At 37.9% G+C, this 27,666-nt stretch overlaps 2 protein-coding genes across 22 annotated transcripts in view; one reads left to right on the forward strand and one right to left on the reverse strand.

Moving 5' to 3' along the window:
• SULF2 (sulfatase 2) overlaps positions 1-16,610 on the forward strand; it is a 78,350-nt gene extending 61,740 nt beyond the window's left edge. For 6 of the 8 annotated variants that reach the window (XM_064391509.1, XM_064391504.1, XM_064391507.1 and 3 more), the window contains 10 exons: positions 4,597-4,840; positions 6,503-6,599; positions 8,308-8,402; positions 10,422-10,481; positions 10,899-11,068; positions 11,551-11,693; positions 11,917-12,040; positions 12,526-12,556; positions 12,821-12,877; positions 13,915-16,610. In XM_064391509.1, coding sequence (XP_064247579.1) covers positions 4,597-4,840; positions 6,503-6,599; positions 8,308-8,402; positions 10,422-10,481; positions 10,899-11,068; positions 11,551-11,693; positions 11,917-12,040; positions 12,526-12,556; positions 12,821-12,877; positions 13,915-13,945 — 1,052 coding nt within the window. In that variant the 3' untranslated portion in view covers positions 13,946-16,610. The remainder of the gene's footprint in view (positions 1-4,596; positions 4,841-6,502; positions 6,600-8,307; positions 8,403-10,421; positions 10,482-10,898; positions 11,069-11,550; positions 11,694-11,916; positions 12,041-12,525; positions 12,557-12,820; positions 12,878-13,914) is intronic. The other 2 variants (XM_064391505.1, XM_064391508.1) reach the window with 1 other exon arrangement.
• A 1,031-nt stretch (positions 16,611-17,641) lies between these two features.
• NCOA3 (nuclear receptor coactivator 3) overlaps positions 17,642-27,666 on the reverse strand; it is a 52,608-nt gene continuing 42,583 nt past the window's right edge. For 10 of the 14 annotated variants that reach the window (XM_064391490.1, XM_064391499.1, XM_064391498.1 and 7 more), the window contains 9 exons: positions 27,458-27,646; positions 26,708-26,947; positions 25,580-25,706; positions 24,687-24,858; positions 23,700-23,996; positions 22,142-22,246; positions 21,523-21,748; positions 21,123-21,297; positions 17,642-20,568 (listed from right to left, as the gene is read on the reverse strand). In XM_064391490.1, the coding sequence (XP_064247560.1) occupies positions 20,295-20,568; positions 21,123-21,297; positions 21,523-21,748; positions 22,142-22,246; positions 23,700-23,996; positions 24,687-24,858; positions 25,580-25,706; positions 26,708-26,947; positions 27,458-27,646 (1,805 nt within the window). In that variant the 3' untranslated portion in view covers positions 17,642-20,294. Of the gene's footprint in view, positions 20,569-21,122; positions 21,298-21,522; positions 21,749-22,141; positions 22,247-23,699; positions 23,997-24,686; positions 24,859-24,970; positions 25,064-25,579; positions 25,707-26,707; positions 26,948-27,457; positions 27,647-27,666 lie in introns of all 14 variants that reach the window. The other 4 variants (XM_064391503.1, XM_064391501.1, XM_064391500.1 and 1 more) reach the window with 4 other exon arrangements.

The following is a 27,666-nucleotide window of genomic DNA, read 5'->3' on the forward strand; positions in this document are numbered from 1 at the left end:
CATGGGGAGTCAACAGCAGTAGATGGAAGGCACTTAATGAGGACAGGAAAACAATTAAAGTGAGGGCAACATAATGCTATCTGATAACACTTAAGTACTTCTCGTTGTTGCTTTCTAAACATTAACTAATTTTCAGAACATCCAAAGGAGGTAGTTAAGTGTATAGTTACCTTTAGTTTATGTATGTAGGAAGTTGAGGTAAAAAAAAGTGAAACTTGCTGCCTTCTCACAGAAGGATCAGAATGGTGTTTTTTCTCTGTGTTCTGCTCAGATGAGACAGAGTATATACTGCACCCTTCAGTTCATTAGCCTCATTGAACCTTAAGGCATAAACTTCAGCAACATAAAACAGGATCTTGACAATCACATTGCCATTGCTTGTGTCTAAAGTAAAGTATTTGCCTGCACAGATGCTTTGTTTTTCCCTCTTTCCACATCCAGTGTGTGCTATACAGGGAAGAGGTTAGCTTGGACCTATTGACAGAGACCTTTTCATTGGTGTTGGCTGTTCTTGTACATGCACTTATCTAATAAATCACACACCAAATGCAAGTGAGCCCAAAGCAGTACAAGTTAAGGTGACATACCAAGGTTTTTCTAAACAGCTTATGTTTAGAAAGCTGTTAAGACTGACCTGGATACTCATGATGCATATTTGGGTTTTTATGACCTGTTCTGTGAGACTTGCGATAAAGTGTGGTTTGTGCTCGGTTGCATAATTGTTAGGGCACCTTTGGGGTCTGCTACTCAGAATTTGATGAGTGCATGAGATTACATTGCTGCCCTGCTTAAATGCCAGTAAATGCTATTCATTAGTTTGAACCATTGCCAAACAGAAAATAGAAGTTTCCAACTGGATTAAGGGTCGTGTCCACATTAATGCAGTAGTTCCAAGCAGTAGCAAAGTTTTGAAAGAAATGCCCTGATCATTCATTTCTGTTGTGCACAACAGAGATAGATTTGCAAAAAGTCATTTTATTGGATTCCAAACTACAGTCATTTGCAGAAAAGCAGAATGGATGCCTTGCATCTAGGGTGCATCAAGCATGTTGTAAACCCTAATAGGGTATAAGGATTGGTCTTTCAGAAAGATTTAAATCAGTTACATATAGTGAGAACAGATGGTCTAAAAGGCCAGACTAAATTGCTGGTACAGAGGCAGGAGCACCAGACATTTTGATAAAATACTTACTTTCTAGTGTAGACATGGTTTAGAATGCATTTTCAGGTGCACCAGTGCATTTAGCAGGCAGTGGTGTTTTCTAAATTGAATAAAGTCAGTTTCACAACAGGGCCATGTCATATATGTGCCATTTGGACAATGTAAAAATACATAACTTGACTGAAAAGCACTTAAGTGCCAGAAACCCATAAACATGAATATTTGGTATGTCTGGGTTTAAGTGTCTGGAATGTTTGCATTTTTGTCCTCTTTATTTCTTTAGTATGCTCTTATTTTTACAAGAAAGATCAAACAGAGCTTTGCCGTAGGTAGAAAGTTTAAATAATGAGCTCTCAAATCTTTAGCTGTGTTGTGGCCTATTATGTTTTTCTTGCTGTGGATTTGATCTCTTCTTCCTGTAATGAGCGAGTGTATGTGATTAAAGGAATTCTTAAGCTGCATGTAGGAAAATGATGATAGGCCACACTGAATAGTAAAGAAACAAAAGTGTGTACAGAGAGGCTAGTGCATTTTTATTCAAATTTCCCTGATATTCATTTTACTTTTGAGGTGGTATCAATGCTGGACCAAAATGACATTTTTATTAAAACTAAAAGGCCGTTACTTTACAGATAATGCATTTGAAGTATGATTTTGCATTTGAAGTGTGAAGTATGATTTTGTGAGAATGGGATATAAGAAAGTACCTCTAAACTTAATCCATATTTCTAGACACTAGAGATATTTTTTAAAATGTCCTTAAAGTGCCCAGTTTTACTTTGTTATCAAAAAAAAAAAAAAAAAAAAAGAAGGCAGCTCTTTTCTCTTTAGTCTACCAAATGCAAAATATATAGACATTAGTGGAAAATGGTTCTTTTCAGGTTCCAGTGAAGACAAACATGCTGGTCAAGTGGTGCAACACCAGCTGGATTATTTGGGCTCTGAAAGCAGTTGGCTTTCTAGGCTTAAATTCCTCTGGACTCCATTTTGCAACTCAGTTTGGGGTTGCAACTTCTTAGCAATGCCATCTCTAAGACAGCTGGTTTCTGTAGTAGTTGAGGAAAAGAGGCATCACATTAAGAGAGCTTACCAAAGCCAGACTTTAGTAACCTGAAGAAGGGAGCATAGATGTTTTGGCCAGATATTTAACAGCCCTGGACTATTTGTAGGCTGTGTACAGAGGTAAATAGATTGGAGAGTAGAACCTGGGGGAGGATTGACTAATAAGTAATTAAACATTAGTATTTATACCTGCAGCCCACTTAGCAGATGGGAGCATGCAGTACAAATGAATATTGATCTTATTAAATATTTTAACCACTTCAGAATTTGATACTAGTCACAGCACTGAATCAGCACGGTGGGTAACATGTTAGGATAAAGCAATAGAAGCAGTCCTTCGTGAGGTGCCTCACTCCACACCAATTAGTTAGTGCTAAGGCTGTGTTAGTTTGGCTGCAAAGGGAGGAGTAACCTGGCTCCTAACTGTTCAGGGACATGGAGTTGATGGTTCCCTGGGGCTGTCTACTGAGGTCCAGCATGCTGGATTGGTGTATTAGACTTGGAAGGAAGATTAATTGTTAGTTGGCTGAGCTGAACAAGATAAACTGAAGGGATGATTAAAGAAATGTGAATTTATACTTTAAATCTCATTGTAGGGTGTAGCTTTTTAGAACTTCTTCCTACCTTGCAAAAGATTGGCATTTGCATCTCATTTATTCAAACATTTCCTGAATGGGTGCCTGAAATAGGGCTAGTCTTTTGTGGCTTTTTTTATCCCTTCAGTTGTGACTCACCTGGCTTAATATCATCAGTAAACTTTGAACTACACATGGAAAATGTGCAAAGCCAGACAATTCAGCTGGTATTCTGCTTTCTGTGTGTGGCTCTGACAAAAATATCATGCTTGGCCCAGTTTCAGGTGGGAAGAGATGTTTATTCTGCTTCTCACAGACTGCAAAACGACTTTTAAGACTCTGCAATCTATCTGAAATTAATGTAAGGCTTATTGAAAAAAAGTCATTCTGCATTACTGCCAGAGCATGACAGTTAAGGTTCTTTTTTGTCAGTTTTGGTTGTTCAACCTCCGATTCCGTATTTTCTTTTCCACCTGCTTATTTTGCTGGAGAGATTATCCCATTGAAGAAGCTGGCCTTTCTGTGGAGCTTGGGATTGCAAGAAGGATCGGTCTTCTCATTTGGTACATTGGTTGAATTTTGCCTTTATCAGATTGCAGAGGGAAGTCCCATCTCATGAGCTGTGCTGTGTTTCATTCTCTTTAAATGATAAGTGACCAAAGGATCCAAGGGACCCAGTTGTTTCTAGTAATGACTATGGTAACTCCAAGCCTCATATACAGAGTAAAGCCTCAGGCTCCCCTAGGGTAGGGAGCACAAGAGAGTCTGTACCTAGGTTGTACTTTTTTCTCAAGGAATGAGATGATTGTGCCTAATGAGTGACTCTCAGCAGTCACTGGTGGTGAACAGGAAATAGTCAGAGATGGACCCCATCATACAGCAGGGAAGTTTAAGTATGGATTTAGATTTCATAACTATGTTGTCTTTTTGCCATTCCAGACCAAACAGAAGAGGAGTTCTGGGGATTTGGGCTGGAACAGAGAACTTTGGAAAACAGTAATAGGGAAAAGATCAATGAGAATCTCATACTGCACAGTGGCAATTCATAACAAATGTTTCATTTTGCTTTTGAGCTGCAAATGCAGAAGCAAAGTTTGAGGGAGTACATAGCACTGGAGGGTGGTGCTTCACTGAGAAACTGTCTGGCCTGCACATCAGGGAAAGAATTGCAAAGAAAAGGATTGCATAAAAATATAGATTCACGTATCAATATAAAAATAAAGATTCACGTATTAATCCCTTCCAAAAAAACCCATGGATCTAGCCCTAGCCTTGAAGAATAGAACTGGGAAAAGGCTCAGGCTGAGCACTGGGAATACTGGGACAACTTCAATAATGTGTTACAGGAATCCTAGCAGGGAAGAATTGTATGGTGGGCAGCAGAAAAGCACAGAGGACTGGTCCCTGAGGGTCACTAGTGGCCTGGCTGTCACCACTGTCACAATTGGTGCTTAAGGTGTGACTGCCATCTGGTGATTGTGGGGGAAGAGCAAACATTCATCTGAATGAACTATTTGTTCTACTGGTGCTGGACTAGAGCATTTTTTTCACCTTTGCCATTCTTTTGTGTTTGTCTTGTACTTGCCCTCTTATGCTCTGAGGTATCCATCCACCAACCCATACTTCCGTTCATGCCAAAGTTAAGGAATCAGCAGCTCACAGGACAACTGCAACAAACACTGTCATCCAGTTAATTCCAAACAGCACAGTATGGGCTGGGGTTTTTCCTTCCAAGAGCCACAAAGAGGAGCAAATTGTAACATGCTGTTTCTGCTGCTCTTCCACTTTTCTATGCAGAATTCAAACCAAGCTATGTCCGGAATCGCTCTATCCGTTCTCTATCTGTTGAGCTGGATGGAGCTGCCTATCACCTGGTTTTAGAGGATGGATACCAGCCCATCTTACCAAGGAACATCAGCAAGCGGCACAAGGTGCAGAGGGCTGTTCTCCACGAGGAGGAAGATAGAGACATGGGGGAATATAGTGGCACTGGTAGCATTGCAGAGTACACAGCTCCTAATCTGATCAAAGTGACCCACCGGTAAGTGCACATGCTAGGTTTTTAAAAGATTTTGCTCCTTAAGTGACTGCTTTTTTCATAAATGTGTGGGTTGAAGTGTGCTAAGCATGTTGCATCCCTTTTGGATACCCAGTCTAACTTCTCTAAAATTCTTATTCCCATGTGTACAATAGTCTCCAGTTTTGTTTTAGTTTTGTCAGTGCAGAGGGCATGAAGTTCCTGAAGAGCTGCAGCAGTGCTTTTGTCTTCTGCATTGGGTGGAGACAGTAGCCACTCGTCAGTGTATATGTTTCCAGTGAGAACAAACAAAACTGTTGGCAACAGGGGTGTTAAACCTACATGAAACCAGGAGAGGCCTTACTCCTGGAAGTCAGTGTGCAGTGGGATAAGCTGACCTGGCTGGAGACCAAAGGCCCTGACTGGAGCATGGTTTTGTGTCACTGGTTGCTTTGTACAGAGTTTTCTGTAATCAGTGATAGGAGAAGAAAATCTGTGAATAAAGCTGGATGGACCAGGAGCACTGGGAAATGGAACATACTGAGAGAGAGGGGAGGCAATTGTCTGACCACTCTAACAGCTAAAAATCATTTCCTCGGTGATGAATCTAGGGACTGATAATGTCTCTTCAGCTGTACTTTAATTAATTTAGTCACCATTTCCATTTGTGAGTTATCAGAAAATCCACCAATCATTATTGATTACATGCTTTATATTGTTGAATGACTAGCTCATGTAAATATGCAGGAGCCAGGTAGCTGCTGTTAATATCTGTGTTTTCCATTTGACTTCTGCTCATAGAAATGAATTAGAAACTCACCAATATGAGGAAATGTAGGCATCAGAGAATTGTGCCCTCTTATCCCAGCTGTCATGAGTATTCAGGACGCATAAATCACTGTTTTTTTTTCTTCTGGAACAAATTGAATTTACTTTTACTGCTTTATTGGGTAAATCTCAGATTTATACAAGGAGCTGTAGGAAGGTTGTACATTCTTCATGAGCCTTCCCTAGCAGAAAAGAAGGCTGTGGGACAACATACGTGAGGTGGTTTAAAGAAAATAAAGGAGCACTGCCAATATTCAGCTTTAATTTAAACAAGCATTCAGAAATGACTGCATTGTATTCAACCCCTAACAAACTTTGCAGGCAAATCTGTCGAGATGCCCTTGAAAGATTGTATTACTTTTGTAGAAAATAGTAAAACTTCCTTGCTTCTGGTTTGGTTTTTGCGTTTCTTCTCTTTTCTTTATGGTGTAGTTATACATCTTACCTTGCTCCTACCCCTGCATCACTTAATTATGCATTGGGAAATTGCTTCTGAGTAATGCTTTCAATGCTTGCTAGTTAGTAATGATTATTTATGCAGAAAGTCTAATGAATAAGCAAGAATTCTGTGTAGCACAATTTACATAGAGAAATGAAACAGTCAACAGGTTCTGCTTGATAGAAATATTATCACTGGATTTTTCTACTTAAAAATTTCCAGGCAGCTCAAACCCAGACTTCCTTCCTGGTTCAGAGCACACTTATATTTTCTTAAATGAACATTGTTTTTTGAACTCTGCATGTCATTTCCAGCCCATGGTCTCATTTGTCCTGGAGCTGTGTTATTAAAAGCAGCTGTTTGCATTGCTCTGTGTGTGTATCCACTGTAATAAACACTCTTTGCTTTTCCATGCCAAGGTGCTATATCCTGGAGAATGATACCGTTCAGTGTGACACAGATCTGTACAGGTCACTGCAAGCTTGGAAGGACCATAAACTTCATATTGACCATGAGGTCAGTGATGTTTTCAGTGTGTGTTTTTAGCGTTGTTTTCTGTGGGCAGATAGGATCATGCTGACTATCTGTGTCTGCCTCTGGGTCTCTTTTTCCCTCCGTGGAACCTTCTGAATTTGCTGGCTGATTTCAGAATAGACATTTCAGAAATAATGAAGTTCTTACAAGTTTGTGAAGACAAGATGCTGAGTGGAGGAGAGAACTGCAACTGAAAGCACAGCTGAGACATGTCATATTCCTTATGAGACAAATAAGACTTAAAGCTGTCCCCATCCTGGGAAAAATAATTTGGATCTTTTTACCATGTTAGTAGTCCTGTTCCCCAGTGAGGAACCTCTCAAAACACAGTCCCTCAGTATCAAATATAAAGGCCCAAGGAAAAGTGAGCTTCATTAGTTTTGGTTTTTCTAGAATTAATTTCTTTCACTTGCTACTGCTTTTCTTAACCTTGCACTTTGGAATTGCATTTTTTCATAGGATTGTTTATATGGAGAACCTGGAGGTAATTTGCTCTATGAAATTTGCCAGTAAAACTTTATCTGACATTTTGGCCACTATTATTAGCTCAAACCCTTCATGTGCATTGTGCATGAAAGAGGGTCTAAGGACCAGATAAGGATGGAACAAATGCCAGAGAGAAGCATAAAGGATGGACGTCCTGTAATCTCCTACCAAGTTACATAAATTCACAGTAAAGTTCTATGTAAGAACTTCTTGGTCCCCTTTTATTGTAAAGATTGACACACAGGGCAAATACTTAAAAATGTATTTAGTCTGCCAAGATTAAAAAGGGCAATTTTAATATTACCACAGTCCTGTAATTGTTTTTTCTTCAGAAAATGTAGCCAATATGGAGTGTCAAAGAAAATGAGAACACACTTCTGCCCAACTGTGTTCCTGATTTAGGGTCACATGGCTAGGTTCTTTGTCCGTTTTTCTTGAACACTCTGCTCTCTGTCCTGTCTTTGCTTCAACAGTCATGAGCTTCTACTACACCTATGGTCACTGATGGCTAATGGTAGTTCTGCAGAGACTCTTGTTCACATTAGATTGCTTTGATTTTTCTGCTGTGTAGAGGCCTGCAATACCCGAGTGGAAATAGGCCATGCTGTATGTAAGCCAGACTGAGCAAAAGCAGGAGTTTCATTAAGTGAAAAAAAGGCAGTTAAAAATAAACTTCATGGGTGGCACAGTCAACTGCTGATTGCTATTCCATGTGTCAGACACTGCTAAAGTCTGCTATGCAAACTGATGGAAACTTGCTGCTTTGCTTTTTCAAAACCTCTGAAGAGGGGATTTCAGATCACTCCTGCCCCATCCCCTTCCCAGTGTCCAAACATGCTGAAATTTAATGACTTTGTTTTCCTTTGAGCAGCCTTTCTCCCTTGCAAATTTGCTGTACAGCACAAGAGGCAAAATCAGAGTGGATGCAGGAGTGTCTGTCTACCTGCAACGGCGCGTCCCCCCATTCCCGCAGCACCGCATTCCACTTTGAGTCAAGAATCAGAGCAGGCAAACTGAGCCAGCTTCCTCCTGCTGTAGTTTCCTTCTGGAAAGCTAGATAATTTGAAAATGCTTGTTAGTGGTGAGAGCTATGGAAGGTACTGAAGAGGAAGCTCTTGGTGACAGTAGAATGAGTTTGAGAAGGTTAGAATAGCACTAAATCATGCTGGTTTTTTTCAAACACTGACTTTTTTTTTTTTTTTAGATTGAAACTTTGCAAAATAAAATAAAAAACCTGAGGGAGGTGAGAGGTCATCTAAAGAAGAAGCGACCTGAAGAGTGTGATTGTAACAAGCTAAGGTATTTTTTTGTGTATTTCTGAATAATTATTTGTAGTGTGCAACTGTAACTGATTTATGTCCTCACAGGAGAGATCAGGATCTGGTTTGTTCAGTGGTTGCGTGCTGACTGTACTCCTGTGCACACATTCAGGGGAAGTTAGGCTGCTGCACAAGGCCCACCGCCTGCCAGGCAGGAGTTTAACTGGACAATCGAGCTCTTGCTCTGCAAATAAGCACAACAGAAAATCTTCCAAAATCAAAAGGTAACCCAAACAGAATTTGCCCCTGAGAAAAGCTGTTCAGAAAGAGACCCAGGAGCACCTTCTCCTGCTCATGGTGATGACGGAGCCAGCTCTGAGGCTGCTGAGAGCCAGGTATCGCTGAGAGTACTACAGCCACAGTGGCAGAATGGTATGAGTATGGCCAAAAAAAAAGAAAGCTGTATCTGAATGGAGTCAAAACTGCAAGGCAGCTGTGCTTGAGCTGTGGCTAAAGCACCTGTTACCAAGTAGACTCTGTGCAAGGGTGTGGATTAAACTGCTCTGTCTTACCGGTGTCACAGAATGCCTTTTTGAACATAACGCTTAAAACCTCGGAGGTGCAACTTACTCTACAGATACAATGTTTATAATTGTTGTGGACTGTGGATGTGGCCAGTGTGGATCCTGCAACATAGTTTCAGCAGCAGATCCACTAAAATATGGAGATCATCAATTTCTTGGGTTATGGGAGCTCCTGTCAAAAACTGCTTAAGATGTATCATTCTAGATGGTAAACAGACAGAAAGTTTATATTGGTTTATAATCCACTGCTTTCAAAAGTGACTGAGTTTACATAAACTGAATTTACTTAATATGCACTGTAAAGATGAAGTTATTTTTGGTGAATGTTTTATAGAAAATGTAAAAAATGTTTCTTTTCAGACTGATATAGGGTACACTTATATTTGTGCATAACATTATTGAGATGACTAATCCCACTGAAATCAAAGAAATAATCATCTGATTTACATATGGTCAAGTGTTTCCATTGCAGTTGCTTTGATTCAGCATTTAGAATTAGTTGCTGAAATGCCCAGCATCTGTGCAAGGTTAAAAATTGGTCTGAAGAAGATAGTTCTTAAATAATCTTACTTTGTTAATTTGTTATACTGATTAAACTTATGAAAGCTCCCAAAAGTTTTAAGAATTTAAGAGATTTGTTTAGAAGGAAATTTTAATCTGGCAACTAATTGAATTCAGATGTACTGTTTAGAAAACAACATTTATTAAACTAAGTTTGTCTTTGCTGATTTATGTATGTAGTAACTATATCAATAAGAAAATATTGCCAGCGGCTGAGGCGTTCTTTTTTTTAAACTTTGGTAATTCCACAGAAAGGAAATTTCTGCAAAACACTGTAAGAGCTTCTGGAGAGACAAGCAGTAGTAACCCAGCGAGAATGTAGGTCTGCTTACACTCTGCATATCTCTGAATATATTAGACACTGCTCTTGCTGGGACAGTTCAAGCCATCTTGTTCAAGTTTTTTCTTGGAACTTCCAGCTAGTAATAAAGGAGGACACCCCCACACCCCCTCCCAGCCCTACAAAGTACAGCTTGTATTGAAAGTTTTGCATTCGGAAGGAAAATGATAGGAGGGTAATATAAACTTGTCATTATCAGAACAAGTTAGGGAATACTCCTTGCAGAAATGTAATTTAATTACATATTTATTTATTCTATGTGCCTCATGTAGGGAAACAACCAGTTAAAACTAAAATAATAGTAAACTGTAGCTGGATGTGGATATACATTGCAATGCAGTGTTAGCACACCGAGTGTCACTGTGGACAAAGGATCTGAGGAAACAGACACAGTGAGGCTGGGAAGTGCCTGATCCAGTCGAGCAGGGTTGCCTTTATTAATCACATACATTAAGAAATTGAAGGGAGAAGTGACACTGGATGAAATCTGCTTAAAATCCAGTCTGATAGTCTTACAAGAACAGGGGCAGTTGTCTTGCTGTTGTTCACCAGCAATGCTGTTTTTATTTTCCAGTTACCATTCAAAACACAAGAACAAACTGAGACACAAAGGATCCAGTCTTCATCCTTTCAAGTAAGTGAAGGCCTGTTCCTTTGAGAGAGGATGTGCAAAATGTAATATTAATATTAGGTCTTTACACACCAGTTACACACTAGGCAATAGTAGTAGTATTCAATTTATCCTGTATTTAAAAAGCGTAAACAAGAGACACCTGGGCAAGGAACTAAGCCCATATCAAAATTCTAAGGTCTCTGCTTTTGAAAAAAGCATACTGCAAACCTCAGACCTACATGCCCCTTTGGCTGTTTTTCTTTTCAGTGCTATTGAATTACAGAGTCATCTCCAGTTGTATGAAACACCATTTAATTAAGAAATGTGGATTCTTTCTATCTGAGTGGTTTATTTTATTAGCTGCTTTGGGGTGTTTTAGCCATGTTCAAGTCTAACATGAGTTAGAGTTTACATGACCCTAACATTTCATGTGTGTAGGAAAGCCCTACAGGAGAAAGACAGGCTGTGGCTGCTGCGAGAGCAGAGACGGAAGAAGAAACTGCGCAAACTGCTTAAGAGAATTAAAAATAATGACACATGCAGCATGCCTGGTCTGACCTGCTTCACCCACGACAACCAGCACTGGCAAACTGCTCCCCTATGGACATGTAAGAATACTGTAAACTAAGGAATAGGTCAGCAAATTTGAGCTAGACTGCGCTGGGATGTTGGGTTGCTAGTAGTTACTGGTTTTATTAGCTCTGTAACCAAAGCCATACAGTCTTCTCTATAGTAAATAATTTCTGTTTTCAGTGTTGTAATTATTCCTGCATGAAAGGCAAGGAGGTAAAACAAACTGCAAATAAGCCACAGATATTGAATATAGTACACTGATCTGTAAGGCATCTCATCATCTGGAATGTTTCACAACCAGGAAAAGGAACTAGACAAGATGTTACTGTAATTAGTCATGTCATGTGGATTAGGTATGCACAGAACAAGAAGCTGTTCTTGCTTGATGCTGGAAGGCATTGTCTGCTTTAGAGCTCAGGAGTGAGAATGAATAAAGTAACACTATAAACAGAAAGTAATTAGCAGTACTAAAGACAGACACATGTAGGTTATGTCTTTGTAACTCTTCAATTTGCAGTGGGCCCTTTCTGTGCCTGTACCAGTGCCAACAACAACACGTACTGGTGTTTGAGGACAATCAACGAGACCCACAACTTCCTGTTCTGTGAATTTGCTACTGGATTTTTGGAGTATTTTGATCTCAATACCGATCCATATCAGGTATCTGATCACAGACCTTGAGATCACAGCTCAAGAAATACATCATTGTACCTGTCAACAATAAATTGAAATCGCGCAGCATTGCTGCAGGATGAAGTAAAGGCCTGTATCATTTAAACTAGTATAACATGGCTCTTTCCTGTTACAAATAAACCAGCTGTATTCCAAAAGTTATGAAATTACAGAGCAATAGTTAGTAAGAAGAACCTTCTGTTTATTGCAGCTAATTAATGCAGTGAATACGCTTGACAGAGATGTTCTTAATCAAATGCATGTCCAGCTCATGGAACTCAGAAGTTGCAGAGGGTATAAGCAATGCAATCCAAGAACGAGGAACATGGATCTTGGTAAGTGCCTCTTCTATTGCACTCACAAATGCCCCAAAGTACTCTTAACTTTATTAAACTTGAATCAGTCAAAAGGATTTTAGGATTTACTTAAAATAGTAATGTCCTGCTGAGAGTGATAACTGCATTCTCAGATTTTTGTACATGTTCACTTTGTGTTATGTCATGTTTTTAAGATGAATAATGACCCTTAGCCTAGTGATAAATATTGCTGAGGTGCAGGAAAAGACAAGGAAGGAACAATACTCCTGAAAAGGGAGAGAATACCCTAAGAGCCACTATGAAGCTCACAGACCTGAACACCGGTCAGTTCAAGTTGGAAGGGACTTCTGGAGTTCTGCTCCAAATTTCTGCTCAGTGCAGGATCAGATGTGAGGGCATACTAAGTTACTCAAAGGCATCAGGAAATTTGTTAAATTCTCGAGTCTTTATTTTTTTCTCGTACAGGCAATTGTTAATAACATTGTTAATTTTTCTTCACCTAGGACTTAAAGATGGAAGCTATGAGCAGTACAGGTAAATTTAAAAAAAATACATTATTATTCTTAAGTACTACCTTCATGCTGAAAGAGCAAGCGTAGGATTGGGAACCACACGGAAAGACCTTTCCACCCCACTTGCTTTGAAACATTGGAGCTATTTGTTTCAATGTTACACTGTGTTCTGATCTTAGTAGTCAAAATTCTGGCTGAATTCTTCTTCCTCATCTTTCAGATTGTGGTACTGTTTGTTTTCTTGGTGATGGTTAACTTTTTTCTCCTTTTGCTGCTTGAAAATTAGGCAGTTTCAGCGTCGAAAATGGCCGGATGTGAAGAGACCATCATCTGCTAAGTCACTGTGAGTTGGGAGCAATTCACCAAAAGCATTAGCTTTTACTTAGCTTTTCCCTTCTCTTTTTGCATGCACCACCTTTTTAAAATAATCATCTATTCTCACAGAATGCCTTAGTCCTCTAAACTATGCAAGAAATATGATACTGCCATCATTACTGACAAGTACTGCTGCAGAAAACCTCTTGGTATATGTTTTTTGGAGAATCTCGGAGCTTTAAAGTCAAGGCAATTTCAAACAAGTAAAGGTAGATGCTCAGTTAAGAAACCAATTATGGTTAACTGCCAATAAAAATTAAAGACAAGGACATTGGTTTTGTCTAAACTTGAACTAGTAGCAGCTGCCTAGTGGTTTTTCACACAGTCCAGAAAGAACAAAACTGACTGTAATTTCTCACAAGTAGTGAGGCAGTATCATGTATTTTCTTGCTATTTATCCAACTACAGCCTTTGTGCTGTGAGCAGAAAAAGGAATTTAAAACAGAAAGTAGACTACATGACAGATTTCTATCTACAACTGTTTTTTTCTTACTGAGCTGCCTTTTAAAATGTGGTGATGATCTGGCAGTTCTCAAACTGCCAGAGCTCAAAAAGTGAGGTACAAATTTAAGTTTATTAAGAAGTTGCAGTTGCCTGTTACTGTCTCTGAATCTCCCCTTAAAAAGAAGGCAGAGACTTCAATTCATTAGAAATCATAAAGTGCTCTCAAACTGTGCAGTGGAAAACACAGGTGCAAGGCCCTTCCTAGGCACCGTCTGGTCTTCTTGCCCAAGAGGAGTTGCTCATACAATGCAGTGGTTTTATTTCTAATTGAAGAGATATAAGACTGGCTTTAGAACCAAAATGAAGGTTGAATTAACAAGTTTTGTACAGACTGAAGTTTCAAGTACTGTTGAATTGTTTCTGTCATATACCTGCTATGCTTTTATTGGTGGTTCACAGTGTTTCCATTGCTTTTTACTGCATGGAACCATTAAGAATACATTTCCTTACTACATTCTACTAGAATGTTATACACTAAACTGCATTTGTTTTATTTTAAAGAGGACAACTGTGGGAAGGCTGGGAGGGCTAACCTCCCTCAGCTGCTGCACCTCCATGAGGATACAAACAGGGCAGGACTTGAATCCATGTACAGACTAAATGAATTATAACATTCACCTGGAGGACTGGATAAACTTTGAGGCTGAAAGAGATAGAATGTTTGCACTGGTGAGTGAGTTGAATAGAAGCAGTGAAATGATGGGAAATGCTGTCAGAAATACAGGTCTCTGAAATCCACTGTTGTACCAGCTTTTTTGCTTTGGATTATACCTCACCTACTTTACAAGGCATTTTACTTCAAGAAGACACAACTAATGCTGATTCAGGAATTGACAGAGGAAGAAACTCAGCCACATCCCAAAGAGGACTGCCCCTGCAGTGGCAGTGTTTACACAGACAGTTGATGGGACCTTAAAACAATTTCCAGTTCACCTGTATCTTTAGCTGTCGTGAGAAAAGCTTCAAAGCCAAGTACAACTCTAAAGCAAGATTTAGAAAACAAAGGTGCTTTTGCTTAACACTGGGGTAAAGGTAATAGTTCAAGAGAACTTTGAAAAGATTCAGCAACTGAAGTCAGCAGCACCAAGTGTTCTCAACACCATGGAATTCAATTTCCTTTGAGAATACATTTTAGTTCCATGTCTACTTGTTCAATGTATTGTCACCTCTATGAAGATTATAGAAAATCGTGACTCACAGGATGCCAGATTTTTGGAGGGATTGTGTAAATATTGATCAGTGTACTGTTTGAAAATAAATTCCTTCAGGTTGTGAAGAAATTTGTTAATAAAAAAGAGTGTAACACCCACAAGCCATTTCTCAAAATGCTAAGTCAGAATTTATTCATTTTTAAAGGTACTGAAAAATTTCAGTAAATGTACATCTTAAATTTTAACAAAATCAGATTTGTATGAAGCTTTTTTATGTCATAATATTATACTGTACATTCAAAACCAGGACAGTTCCTTTGAGAAAGTAGTGTTTGCTTAGCAGTGTAACTTTTACATTTATTTTTAAAAAAGGCAGAACTGAGAGTTCAGTACTTGTAGTCAATAATCTAGTTATACTTTGGTCTGCAGAAAAGTAAATGTTGTGAATGACAGTTACTGTTCAAAGGTTTTCACAGGGAAAAAACCTATTAATTTTACTAAGAAAGCACAGTGTACAGAATTATTTCAGTAGTTTCATAAGAACATTATTACATATGTTGTAGTACAGGCACTAATGGTGAGATTTGTATTTATCATTTGTTTCATATTACTTTGCTACCTGTGTTTAAGGGCAAATGCCTGAGGGCGCTCATGGGACAGACTCAACCAACTGTGGCCTTCACTCCTAACAAAGAGGTATTTTTTTCAAAATGCAAATTTAACTTGCCCTTGTAGAAATGCAGTGTAAAAATGCAGCATGGAAATTATTTTGAAACCCTTCCTGGTTTTGCAGTTCAGAAAATCAAGTGGAATTATATCCAGACATGTAGATCCCTGGTATCACAAGTCTATACTAAAAAAATGTACTTGAATTTAGGAATGAGAAGGAAAAAAACCCTCAAAAAGGCAGATGTGTAGTCTTTATTTATGCTAAGTAAGACTGGGCTTGAGTATTTGTATGACATTTGGTAAGTCAAATCCACTACTCAAAGCTTTCTTGAAAGCTTTTTTAAATTATGCAAGTAAAATCTGAATGTCTTAATCTAGCTATGTATTTTCATTAAACTTGTTAAAAATCTCATGGATTATCAGAAAAATCTACTAGATGATGAGATCCTGGATCTACACAAGTAAGTAAAAAAACCCCTTAATTTCCCCAAAACCCCCACATTTTTACTGCTTTCCAGAGAAAAGTTTTAGCTATCTGCCATTCCCAGTGTGCATGCAGAAAGAATATGAGGTTAGATTTTTTAAAAAATTTGCATGCCCCTGTATATTTAACTCATAGTCTCTGGCAAGGTGAGGTAGTGACTGTTAAAATCCTGCAGGGTCAGTGTTACTGCACCTGTTACTTACTTGTCAGTCAGAAGGTTGAAAAGTTATCTTGTCCCTTTATAGAAAATAGTGAGCTGTGAGACTTGTATGTGACACAAGAAGCAGCTGCTATTTAATGAAATTGTTGTTGCCAAGTTTAGGGCAAGATACCACCTCTTCTCCTTTCAGCTCTTCTAAAGTTTGCTATTTAAGTTGAAAAAATCATAAATTCTAGTTCGTGTCTGCTAAATGTGTGTTGTTGTTACTCCCTCAGATTTTACAGCCAACAAAGATAAAATGTAAATTGTTCTTTATACACAGTTTTCATCAGTGATAGCAGGGAATTTTCTCTGACCTGTACTGGATAATCACCCTTAATATATTAGCTCATATAGTGTCACCAAATTCTGATTTTAAATAGAAACCTTTATTTACATTATTATTTACATCCAAACACAAAAACCAGAAGGGCAGTAACACCTTACAAGCAACGCTTTTATAAATCAGTCCCCGTGATTTCTCTGTTTTGCAAAATAAAGACACAGATATTTGAAGCAATACTTGTAATGTAAACTAAGCTTAGATTAAATTCTCAATACCGTATGCCTTCTCCTGAGAATTTTTTAAAATATTGCTCTCAGAATTACATGGTTTCACACTTGCTGTATCATTCTGTCATGTGGTGGTCTGCACATAAATTCTGTAATAAAAGGTGTGCTAACTGGTGCAACATTCAAGTAAGTTTTGTCTTGTGACAGAAATGTGGTCTGGATTTCTCACTTCAGAAGCAGTATTTTAGGCCAAGGAAAAAAGTGCACTACATAGAAGTTAAATAAGCACATGTGATCAAAAAAGTGACAGACTTAGCAAAACAATGCTCATTTATGCAGCAGTGATCAGAGGTTGCTGCACTAGCTAATTCATCTCTTACTGCTGAATAATGTTATGTGGGTTTTATTTAAAAAAACATTCACAAAAATCTGCTATAGGACTAAAGCAAATTGATGGTGGTAACTAAATGTCAAAAGATTTCAAACTAGATATACTATTTAGTGCTGCCATGAAATATACCGTCAATACATTTTAAAAATCCCCCCTGCCCCTTCATAGAGTTTAAACTAAAAATCTTTTAATTCAGGAAAAAAAAAGTAGGTACTGGAAAGCTCCAACATGCTAAACATATGAGAAAAGGATGAGCTTTTATAATATCAGTCAGGTAGGTACCAGTTATACATAGATGTATAAATAGAAATACTAATTAAAAAAAATTGTACTGCAAGAGGTATACAGCAGTATATAGTCTAAGAGCTCACCTAATGAAAGCAACCAGTGTTTGTAGTTTCCATCAGTATAATGAACAACTACAAAATATAAATATTGTTCTATTCTGATTTGATATAAAATGCAAGGGATTGTTGCCTTTCACCCTCAGTAAATGAAAATATTAAAGTTCCTTAGGCTTTTAAAAGTTTTGCATTATAAAAACACATTAATCGGACTGAAAATTCCAAGTAAGTGCTGTGATAATCTATATACTCAGTACTAGTGGAAGAGACAGGGTTACTTGAAGTAGATCAATTTAATCTACATTCCCTTTGAATTTCCTTCACACAGCTGGCTAGGCGCTAAGGATGAAATGATGAGAATATTTCCATTGAAACTTCTATTAAAATGGAAGATCACTGAATATTCTGAACAATAAAACCCCATCTTGCTAACATACCAAGAATAAGAAAAAAGAAAAAGCAAAAAAAGAGCACAGATCAGGGATTTTTGGTTTCTTTTACTCACTTGGGAGAAATCAGTTTTCCATTACACAATGAACAACAGAACAGAAGCACCACACATCTTAAACATTTTTGGGTCATCCCTTAGGAAGGTTTAGCGGTTTAATTCCTTGTAACTGCAAAAAGTGCAAAGGGGTCTTCATTTCAAGCACCCAAAACAGAGGGGGGAAAAAACTCCCGTGCTATCAGCAAATAATATGTAACCACACTTAAATACTGCTATGACAGAAATCTGCTTAGAAAATACATTCATTACTATTAGAATAATCCAATGAGGTGTAGACATTTGGTTAACATGTGGCTTAATATCCTTAAAGATTTCCGGATGTTACATAATAACAAGTATTTTGCAACAGACAAACATTTTCAAAGAACATTTTGAGTTCATTAAAATTGACCAAAAAGAGACAATCCAGCTTCATCAACTGAAAGGCAACTGGTTACAGACAGACATGTCTGTCCCGACAAGCTGTAAGATCTTACAAAGCAGAGCCTTCATGTCAAACTGCCTTAGGTAAAAAGAAATGTAACAGAAGTGCTCGCAGGTGGAGAAAGTATTGAACAACTGGTCTATTTTTTTATAAAAAGCTCTATGTTAAACATGTAAAAATAAATGAAGTGTTGAAGACCAAAGAAGAGAAATATGTGGGCCAAAGTCACCCAGCTTCAAAGTCCTTAAATGTAATTAAAAAAAAAAAAAATAAAAAAATTTGGATCGCAACTACACTCAGTTTCCAGAAATCAATTTTGTTAAACATTTAGCTTCACAAACTCTGCAAAAATGAGTTAGTGACCTACAAAAGTCATATATATAATACATTATTTTAAAGATCATATTTACAATATTTATTCACAAAAAAGACTGCAAAATTCTGATTCTGGCTGCAGTGTGTTGTCTTGAGTTTTCTGAAGCTTTTTTCAAAAAAAGATGAAAGATTATTGCTCTAATTTCCATACACAGAAAACATTACATTATGCAGTCTTTTCAAGTAATTCTTAAGAGATTGTGTTTGTGAAGGAATATGAGTACACCCTACCTTCTTATTAAGTCCTTATCAAAGACATTGCATTAATCCATTATATAGTCCTCTATAAAGTGCACTCAGCTGCACAGCAATGTGTAAATATTAGTCACAATTGTGTTTAAATAATTTAAATTGTTTATCCTCTCTTTTCAACCCTTGGCTTCAACAGACAGGATTTTAGACGAGCATGTGCCAATTAATTTTGCACTGCTACTTTGCTTGGGAAATCCCTGACTCCTGGGATAATAGACTAAAAGCAGCATTTCTATTCATAGATTCATATAAGAGTCAAGGCTAAGAACTACATTCTCTGTCAGATATTGTTATTAGAGAAATCAGGAAATTCTTACCACTGTGACTTCTCCAGGCACTTTCATCTGCCTGGGTTAAAGGGCTTTGGATAGCTACAGTAAACAGATAAGGTATTCCAGGAGTCTACTCATCATAGCTATTAAAATGCCATTACCAAATGCACTTTCCTAGAGGAAGAGTGCCAAAAATATTAATGACCTTTTTTTGTACCCCGCATCATACAGTATTTCATAGGCTGCTTGTAGTAAAATGTATTTTTGTTGGGTAGGGTTTTTTTAGTTTGTTTTCCTCTGGGTGAGGAAATTAATCACTGGTTTCTGTTAAGCCCAGTATGACTTGCCATGAAGAATGCGTCACTTTCCTTTCTAACACTAGTGCATTCAACCATTCTTGTTTGAAGATGTGGTTCTAGATGTCAGCAGTATTTCTGTTAAAAAAAAAGATACTTTCATCAGAGAAGACGTCTTTGCTGAAAGAAATGGTTCGTGTACTGCTTTTGAAAGAAGGAACTACTGCCAATCAATGCCTAGAAGCAGAAGAATAGGTTTTTAATGCTCCACTTTGAAAATACATTTCTAGAAAATAAATGCTGTCCTAGAATTTCCTAAACACACTATTTGGGTATCTTTATGTCATGTAGATTTGGAAAATCTGACATTTCACCTTTATACTCTCCTATTTATACACAGCATTTGTTGTATCAAAGTCCTCCAAAACTTTACTTACCCCCAGAATTCTGACTGCTTCCTCAGGTATGCTGGACAAAATTTCATGAGGTACTTTTTACTTGAATAGATTTAGCTTGTGTCAGTATTATGTTGCTCATCCTAGGTATTTTGTGGAAAGATTGTAGCAAAAGTGTATTTTGTACTTCAGCTTTCTTTTCAGTGCCTATTATTAACACATTTTCACCTTAAATGAGGGGTCTAAATTTTCCGTCGTTTCTGGCTACGTGTACACAAGTTATTCTAAGGTATTGTAAGGGCAAGTGTCATTATCAGTGTCTGCCAGAAGGATACCACACTAGCAGGATTCTTAGCCTGACTTGTACTTGTGTTCTATTACATGTAATTTTCAAGATCTGCTGAAGATGCGTTTCACAATGTCCACGGGTTTTTTGCTGGGGTTTCCTCCATGTTCAGAAGTATTTCATCATCCTTTGTGCAGTTTAAGGCTTGGTCTTATCCATGACAATTCAAAGTCAACAGCTAATCCCAGCATACAGCTTGGGCTCATTTTGAATTTGCTTATGTATCATCAAAAAGGAAGTATCTCTTAGGACATAAAATTAATTAGGCCCACAGATGCAAATACAAACAGGATAACTGAGAGCAGGATTGTGCAGGAGGAATGGATGTAAGCAGACTGTACTCAATGGAAAAAGAGTCAGCAAATCTTTTCATCAGTCTTGATGTACAACTTACCTGTTCTGGACCCATAGGCAGTCCTGACATAGGCATGGTATTAATACTCATCTGTCCAATATGGCCACTGCTGCCATTCATGTGCATCATACTGTATGCTGCTGGACTACCTTGATGGCTGAACTGCTGCTGGAGAAAAGAACTGAAGTACAAAGGACAAATAAAATTAACTTCCAAGAAGTTTAGACACTGATGTATTGCCTTCCCTGCACCAGCTGTCAACACGTGAAAGATAAAACTATTTTCACATTTAGCCATTTTTATCTAGTACCTGTTTAACATGGAAACACCCCTCCCAAAAGGAATTTGAGTTTTTAGAAATGCACAGTTGTATGCGTATGCCTAATGTAACCTTTTTGGAGGCTACTATTACAGCTATTGTAGTATTATTTGATATTTTGTATTTCTCCACCCCCTCCCCCAAGTTATTTTTCCTTTAAATATTAAATTAATATTTAAAGACTGAATGTTGTTTCTGGTTACAAAGATTGTAGAGGTCCAATATGAATCAATGGAGCTAAGCAGAAAATAATAATTTTATTTGCTAAACCAGAGCAGGATGAAGGACAATACAGACACTAGAAAGTTACTTTTCCCTCTTGTAAATGCTCTTCCTGCTACGTGCTATTTAACATAGTTTCTACCTCCAGAAAATGAAAGACTCTTTGAGAGACAGGTTGTAATCCTGAAGTTCACCTGTTTCTGGGGATGCTTCCTGAGGGCCAGCCCTTCATCTCTGAGGACTGGTACATTGTTGCTGACTGAGGATGATGCAGCATAGGGTTCTGGGAGGGTCCAATTCTTGATGACAGCATTGGATTGGGAGGGCTTGATACTCTACTAAATGCAGGATCAGGTTGTTGGCTTATTCCTTAAAATAAAACAAAGGAGACAGATAGAATATACTTCAGTTATCATGATCTACTATTTCTAGTTCATCTTCTTGCAGTGATTGGAAGGAGAAAAGGCATCCTTTTTTGTAGCAGTATAGTCCATTTTTCAGAATGATTGGTATTTAGGTAGTTTGGATTAATAAAAAAAGGGAACAGAAAAACAGACAAATGGAATAAAAAGCCAAACATGTTAGTACTAGTACCATAATTAGGTGGATAAGGGAATTGCTGTGAAGGAACTTGAGCCATTGGAGGGCCTGTCAAAGCACTATCCATGCTTCCTGAGGCTGTCACATTTGGTGGTGGACTGAAGGCCTGAGGTTGCTGTTGTTGCTGCATCATCATTGCCATCCTCTGTTGTCTAAAATGGTGACTTATTAGTTCCCTGTTACGCTGAGCCACCATTTGAGCATTAAGAAAACCTTGCTGCTATCCCCCAAAGAGAAGAAAAATCATATTAGAAGATGTTTTTACAAATAAAATCATGTCAGAGTCAATCAAACTCATTCCTAAGACCCAGCAAGTCAAGGAAATCCCACAGACAGTACAGAAAATAATCATCAAAATATTAAGACAAAAGTTTTTGTTAAGTTGTCATTAGTGCTAAACAAGCAATGATATTTTACACTAAAAACTTGGCATACTGAATTGACAGCATAACCTAATGAAAAAATCCCCCAGCAATCTCAGCAATAAGGGAGGCAAAAAAAACCAACCCCTTTTTAAAAAATTATGCAGAGGAAGAAAACCAAAGAGGAATGCGGTAAAGCCATGAGAGAAGGCTGAAATTCTAAACAGATGGCTACTCTAGTAAGTACTTACCTGGGATCCCACCTGTGGCTGCATAACTGGTCTCATCACTGAGTTAGTACCACTGACTGGATTTTCCATTTTTATTTCAAGAGTTTGACGGGTCTGATTCATAAACTTGGAAAAAGACATTTTAGCACTATTAGCTTGAAAATAACAGTAATGGTAACTTCTGCAAAAACACTTTCTTTACAGACCTCTTGAATCCATAAAGTGCAATGGCTAATTTCTGCCTTGTCTTTAAACAAACTATTTGTTTAAACAGCTCAAACACACAAAAAGAAAAACCCTTCCAACAGTACAGCATTAACTGCCTTTGGTTTTTTTATTTTCCTTAAATTATCTCTCTTTAGGAATAAAGAGCAGATTACCTATTTGTTTTAGACAATAAGTGTCACAGAAAACCAAGAGAGAACACAGTATTTCCTAGCATTGCTTCGTGTGTGGAGAGGAAAGGGTTGAAAAATGGAAGATTGGCAAGGAGACAGAAAAGGAAGTTGTTTTTAGAATTGTTTTCTCTTAAAGACCAACCAGGCACCAGGGAGATCTTAGAAAATAGTCTGGCTGAGAAAATTCACATATTTATGCTTGCTATATAGCAGGATGTTGTTAAAGACTTTTAAAAGCCTTTCCCATAGATTTGGGCCTCTTTGTAAAGGTGGGGGAAGGGAGATAAGAGGATTTGGAGATGTGAAAGTAGAGCCTGGTGAAGGACTGTGCATGCTCCAGGCCCTTTTGAGATGGAATACAGGGCTCAGGCCTGGGTGCTTTTTGCCCCTTCTAAAATGAGCTTAGTGGTGTATGTGTCTGTTTTTTCAAATCCAGGATGATGGAATAAACCTACTCTTTGTACTTCAGCTGTGTGTTGTTGCTGCCTTGGTGTTACCTGCATGTATTCTGTTCGCACACCATGTCACACAGCAGCAGTTCAGTTTTCCTAGTTTTATTTGTACATTGTATTTAATATCAAGTCTGCATTTTCACGTGGGGAATTCAATGCTGAAATCATCCACCAATTTTTTAAGCAGTGTTTTCAACCTAGTGTTAAGATCTATGTGGCTGTATCTATTCTCTCATCCAAACAAAATACCTAAAATTACATAAAATCACTAAACGGAAAGCAAACCCCTATATCGATAAGCCCAAATGACTAGTTAGAGAACACAGCGAGAAAGAAGTAACACCTGATTTACAGTAGAAATACAGCTCCAATTTAACGCTATCTGTGAGGTTCCAAAAAAATACTAAATGCAGATAAAGAGAGCATGCAGAGTTACATGTACAAAAGCACTGTTTTAGCTAGCAATTGTTTTGTGTGCTGCAGGAACCAATCCAATCTGTAGCTAGGGAGGCAGACGAAGTTCTCAAGAAACACTTGTCCTAATAAATGTTCTTCTACTCCTACAGCCATCAGGCAATTCAATGAGAAGCACTGTCAAAATAAAAGATCCACCCTCTCAATCATCTGTTGTAATATCCATTGTTATATATGTAAAGCAACACAATTCTGTGTGCAAGTGATTCCATTCTGAAACATAAAGGAAGTATAAATGTAGGAGCAAAAAATTACCTGCTGTCCCTGAAGCCTCTGCTGGAGCTGCATGCGTAACTGCTTTGGTGTGTTGGTCCGAGGTCTCATCACATTTGCTCGGGGATGGATACTTTGCAGAGGAAAATTGCTCACTTGGCTCATTTGATTCATCACTGAATTAAAAGACTGCTGTTGTCCCTGGATGTTACTAAAACTTTCTGGCATTGCTGGTCCTTGCCCTTGATACGGTTGACCATATAACAAAGGCTTCTGGTCAATCATAACTGAAGATTCCTGACCTTGAAATGAATCTTGTTTGGGTTCCAAAGCTTGTCCCTTCAACAGATACAGAAGTGCTTTCACTAGCAGTATATACAGAATTTCTAAAGTTACTACTGTTAGTTCTGTTTCCAAACGAATGAAATAACAAAAATGATTTATAATAATAATTATTTTTAAAATCAGTTTTACTGCACACTGCATACACAGGCAGACCAGTGTCACTATTCAAGCTCTTCTGCATTTTTTGATGCTATTTGTACAAATGATGGTGTCATGTGGTCTTAGCAACTTCCAAAGTACTCACAGAATTTCTTTTTCCTATTTGCTAGCCATGCAAATTCAACCTGGAACTGAAGGAGAGGGAAGCATCCACATCACTGACAGTCAAATTCACAACCTAAGCTCAGCTGACAGCAGGCTACTAAGGAAACCCAACAGATTTCTCAGCTTATAGAATTATAATGAATTACACTCCACCTATATATACCAAGGCATTTTACAACAAACATCTGTAAGACTGTGCCACTTTGTATTTCTTGTCATGCACAAGAAATTTAATCCATACTGAGCTCCTCCATTGAAAATCACTAGTCAATATAAAGATTTCCAAAGGGAAATGTATGAATATGAAGATGAGGATGTGATGAGATGAAGTAAATGAGGAGGCCCTCTTGACTTTCTTTTCAAGTAATAAAATAATATTGGTCTTTGGAAAATAAATGGCCAAAATATCTGTTTACTTACTTGGTTTACAAGATCAGGAATTCCTAATGCTCTGTCAATTTCTTCCAGACTTGTGACATCTGTATTACTCAATAGTGTGTGCAGCTGATCCAGAAGTGCCCTTTCATCATTCTGGCCTTCCATATTTGGTGGCGAACATAAGAGGTCATCCAAAGAGCTTCTAACTAATTGTCTAAAAATAAAAAAAACCCCACTAAAATCATAAAATCAGTAAGGCTGGAAAAGACCTCCAAGATCATGGAGACCAGCCTTTGAGGGAATACCACCTTGTCAACCACACTTACAGCACTACGTGCAACATCCAGTTGTTTCTTGAACACGTTAGGAATGGTGTCTCCACCACCTCCCTGGGCAACTCATTCCAATGCTTGACCACTCTTTCAGTGAAGGAATTCATTACAACCATTACAAGGAAAACTACAGTTTTTATATAATATATTGACCTGGGTATGATTAAGTGTTATAGTCACCCAGACATCTTACTTACTTTCAAAGTAAGACTGAAAAACGTAAGTCCAAAATTTATGTCCTAAAATGCCCAGTAACCTTCCATGCATCCTTAAACACACATAAATTCTGTTTTCTCCTGGTTTTACCATGTACCACAGAGATAGGATTTCAGAGTCTCCCATCTCTTTTTTCTGTGCCTCCCAATTCAAAGATTGATAGATTTTGTTAACAACAACTTTTGTGGAGCTGAGTTAAAAAATATCCAGTGTCAGATCACCAGCAGAAATGGAAACATTTCTGAAACATTCCAGAAATGGAATTCTGCCTCCAATCTGTTATCCCCACTGTGTATGCGACACAATTTTATTTCCAGGTCTTAAATTCTTCTGACAGACAGTGAACAGTTGTATTTAGAATTATCTTAAAACCTTCCCCAATTCTACCTGTTTTGTGAACCCCGTGACGCTTGCTCCGTTGACATCATATTGTCAGGCCACAATCCAGGTTGGTTAGAAGGTCCAGGTTGTCCATAGGGATTACCTCCCATGTCAATGTTTATCTCATTTGGCCCTGCAAGGAAAAGCATTTGTGTATTTTTTAAAAACTGAAGGTCTCATCTTGCTCTCTTAGTGTTCACATTAGGATGATCATGCAAATTGTCAAGCAGCTTCATGACCTTTCCGTTACAGTGTTTTACAGTGTATACACACATGAACTCACAGTCAAGATAATTTCACATTTATAATAGACCACAGATTTAAATACAGCAGAAAGTGATCTAAACCTGCTACCCTGTTAGAGCAGAATTGCTACTTCTAATCCTTTAGTCTCTTAAACAGGAGCATGAAAGACACAATACCTTACATGAAAAAAACCCCAACACTAAACAGGAGCATGAAAGACACAATACCTTACGTGAAAAAAACCCCAACAAAAATTTTGGACAATGACATCTGGGTACCAGCAAATACACACTGTCATAGGGACATCAAAATCTGGCATTTTGAATTCCAATACAGAGTGGAAATTAAAAGAAACATCAAGCACATAACATTTTGCTCTTTGGGAGTACTTTTTTGTGGCTTTATATGAAATTTGGCTACTCCATGTGAAAAGAATTTTGAAATAATTGAGAGAAAAACTTTAAAAGACATTGATTGCCAAGAAGTTAACAGCAAAAAAAAAAAGCAAAATATCCATATCAAATACAATGAATTAAATTAACCACAATGCTAGCATCTTTACATATGGAATCATAGATGCCGTTTAGTTCCTGGAATTTAGCAGAGAAGTACTGCACTAAAGAAACACACAGAAATTATCCCCCCGCCCAATCTCGGGACCCAGAACAAATTATCTGTGTATGAGACATACAACACCAGAAGAAAACAAGAACATCACCAAAAAGTCATAAAATATCACAGTCAGGGAACAATAACAGTCTCGACCTCAAAAAGACTTTCAATGAAAATCTAGCATTTTACCAATAGTGCAAAGATTCTTAGGATGAATGCTTACCAAGAAACCAGGGAAACAGTGCTATGTAGAACAATAAGAAGCTAAGAACTTACTCATATGAATCATTTGCTGTTGCAGCATTGGCCTAGTACCAGCTATGCTGTTAGAGCGCACAGGCAGCCCAGACACAGAGCCAGCCTCTGGGGGCCTTGGAAGGGCTGTACTAAATTCAGGTCCTGGTCTCAACATTGAAGCAGAACTTGCAGATTCCAGTCTGTTCACTTTGGAGTTTGGCAAACTCCAGTCTCCTGGCTGATGCTGATTCATCGCCACATTTCTGTGGGGTGTGCTTGCTATAATGAAGAGGAGAAAACACAAATATTTATTATCTGGAGTACATTATGTATTTTTGTTTTCAAATTATTTTGCTATTTCATAAAAGTGCACCTGCTAATGTCAGAGCAATTGGCTGAAGTCCTACAAAAGCATCTAGAGCTCACCATGCCAAGTTCTAAATCATACAAAAACTATATGAGTCTAAATATATGTAAAATTCATAACAACTGGCTGCCACTGAACTGTTCTTGCTTCTATATATCAAAAGCACATGTTGAACTAAAAATTCAAAATAGTAAAAAAGAATTTAACTACTTATAGTAAAATACTGGTAATGACACAGGTAGTAAATGGTTTTCTTATAATTTTAGCAAAGATAATAATTCAGAAGTATTAATGATGGTAAAATTAAAATTCTTTAATGTTAACGTTTCTTCTGACTGAAATTTGTAATTTAGTCTTGTAACCTTTTTTACATTAAAGCTATTTCCTTTACAATGAGAGCTGTTTGTACACAACCAACAAACCCAGATTTGCTCCAAAATTTTCTTGGTTTTCAATCATTCTTGGACTTCCACCCATCAAATTTTGCTTTTGTAACATGGAGAATGCATTGATGTTCCTCACTGAAGCACCTGAGCCCATAGGGCTGTCTAAAGACAAGGCTCTGTTAAAAGGTGGGCGAGTAGTCTGCACAGACTGGGGACTCTTCACACCTGTTAAAGAATTAAAAGAT

Source organism: Passer domesticus, chromosome 16 (assembly GCF_036417665.1).
Source record: "Passer domesticus isolate bPasDom1 chromosome 16, bPasDom1.hap1, whole genome shotgun sequence".
In the NCBI taxonomy this organism is placed as follows: Eukaryota; Metazoa; Chordata; class Aves; order Passeriformes; family Passeridae; genus Passer; species Passer domesticus.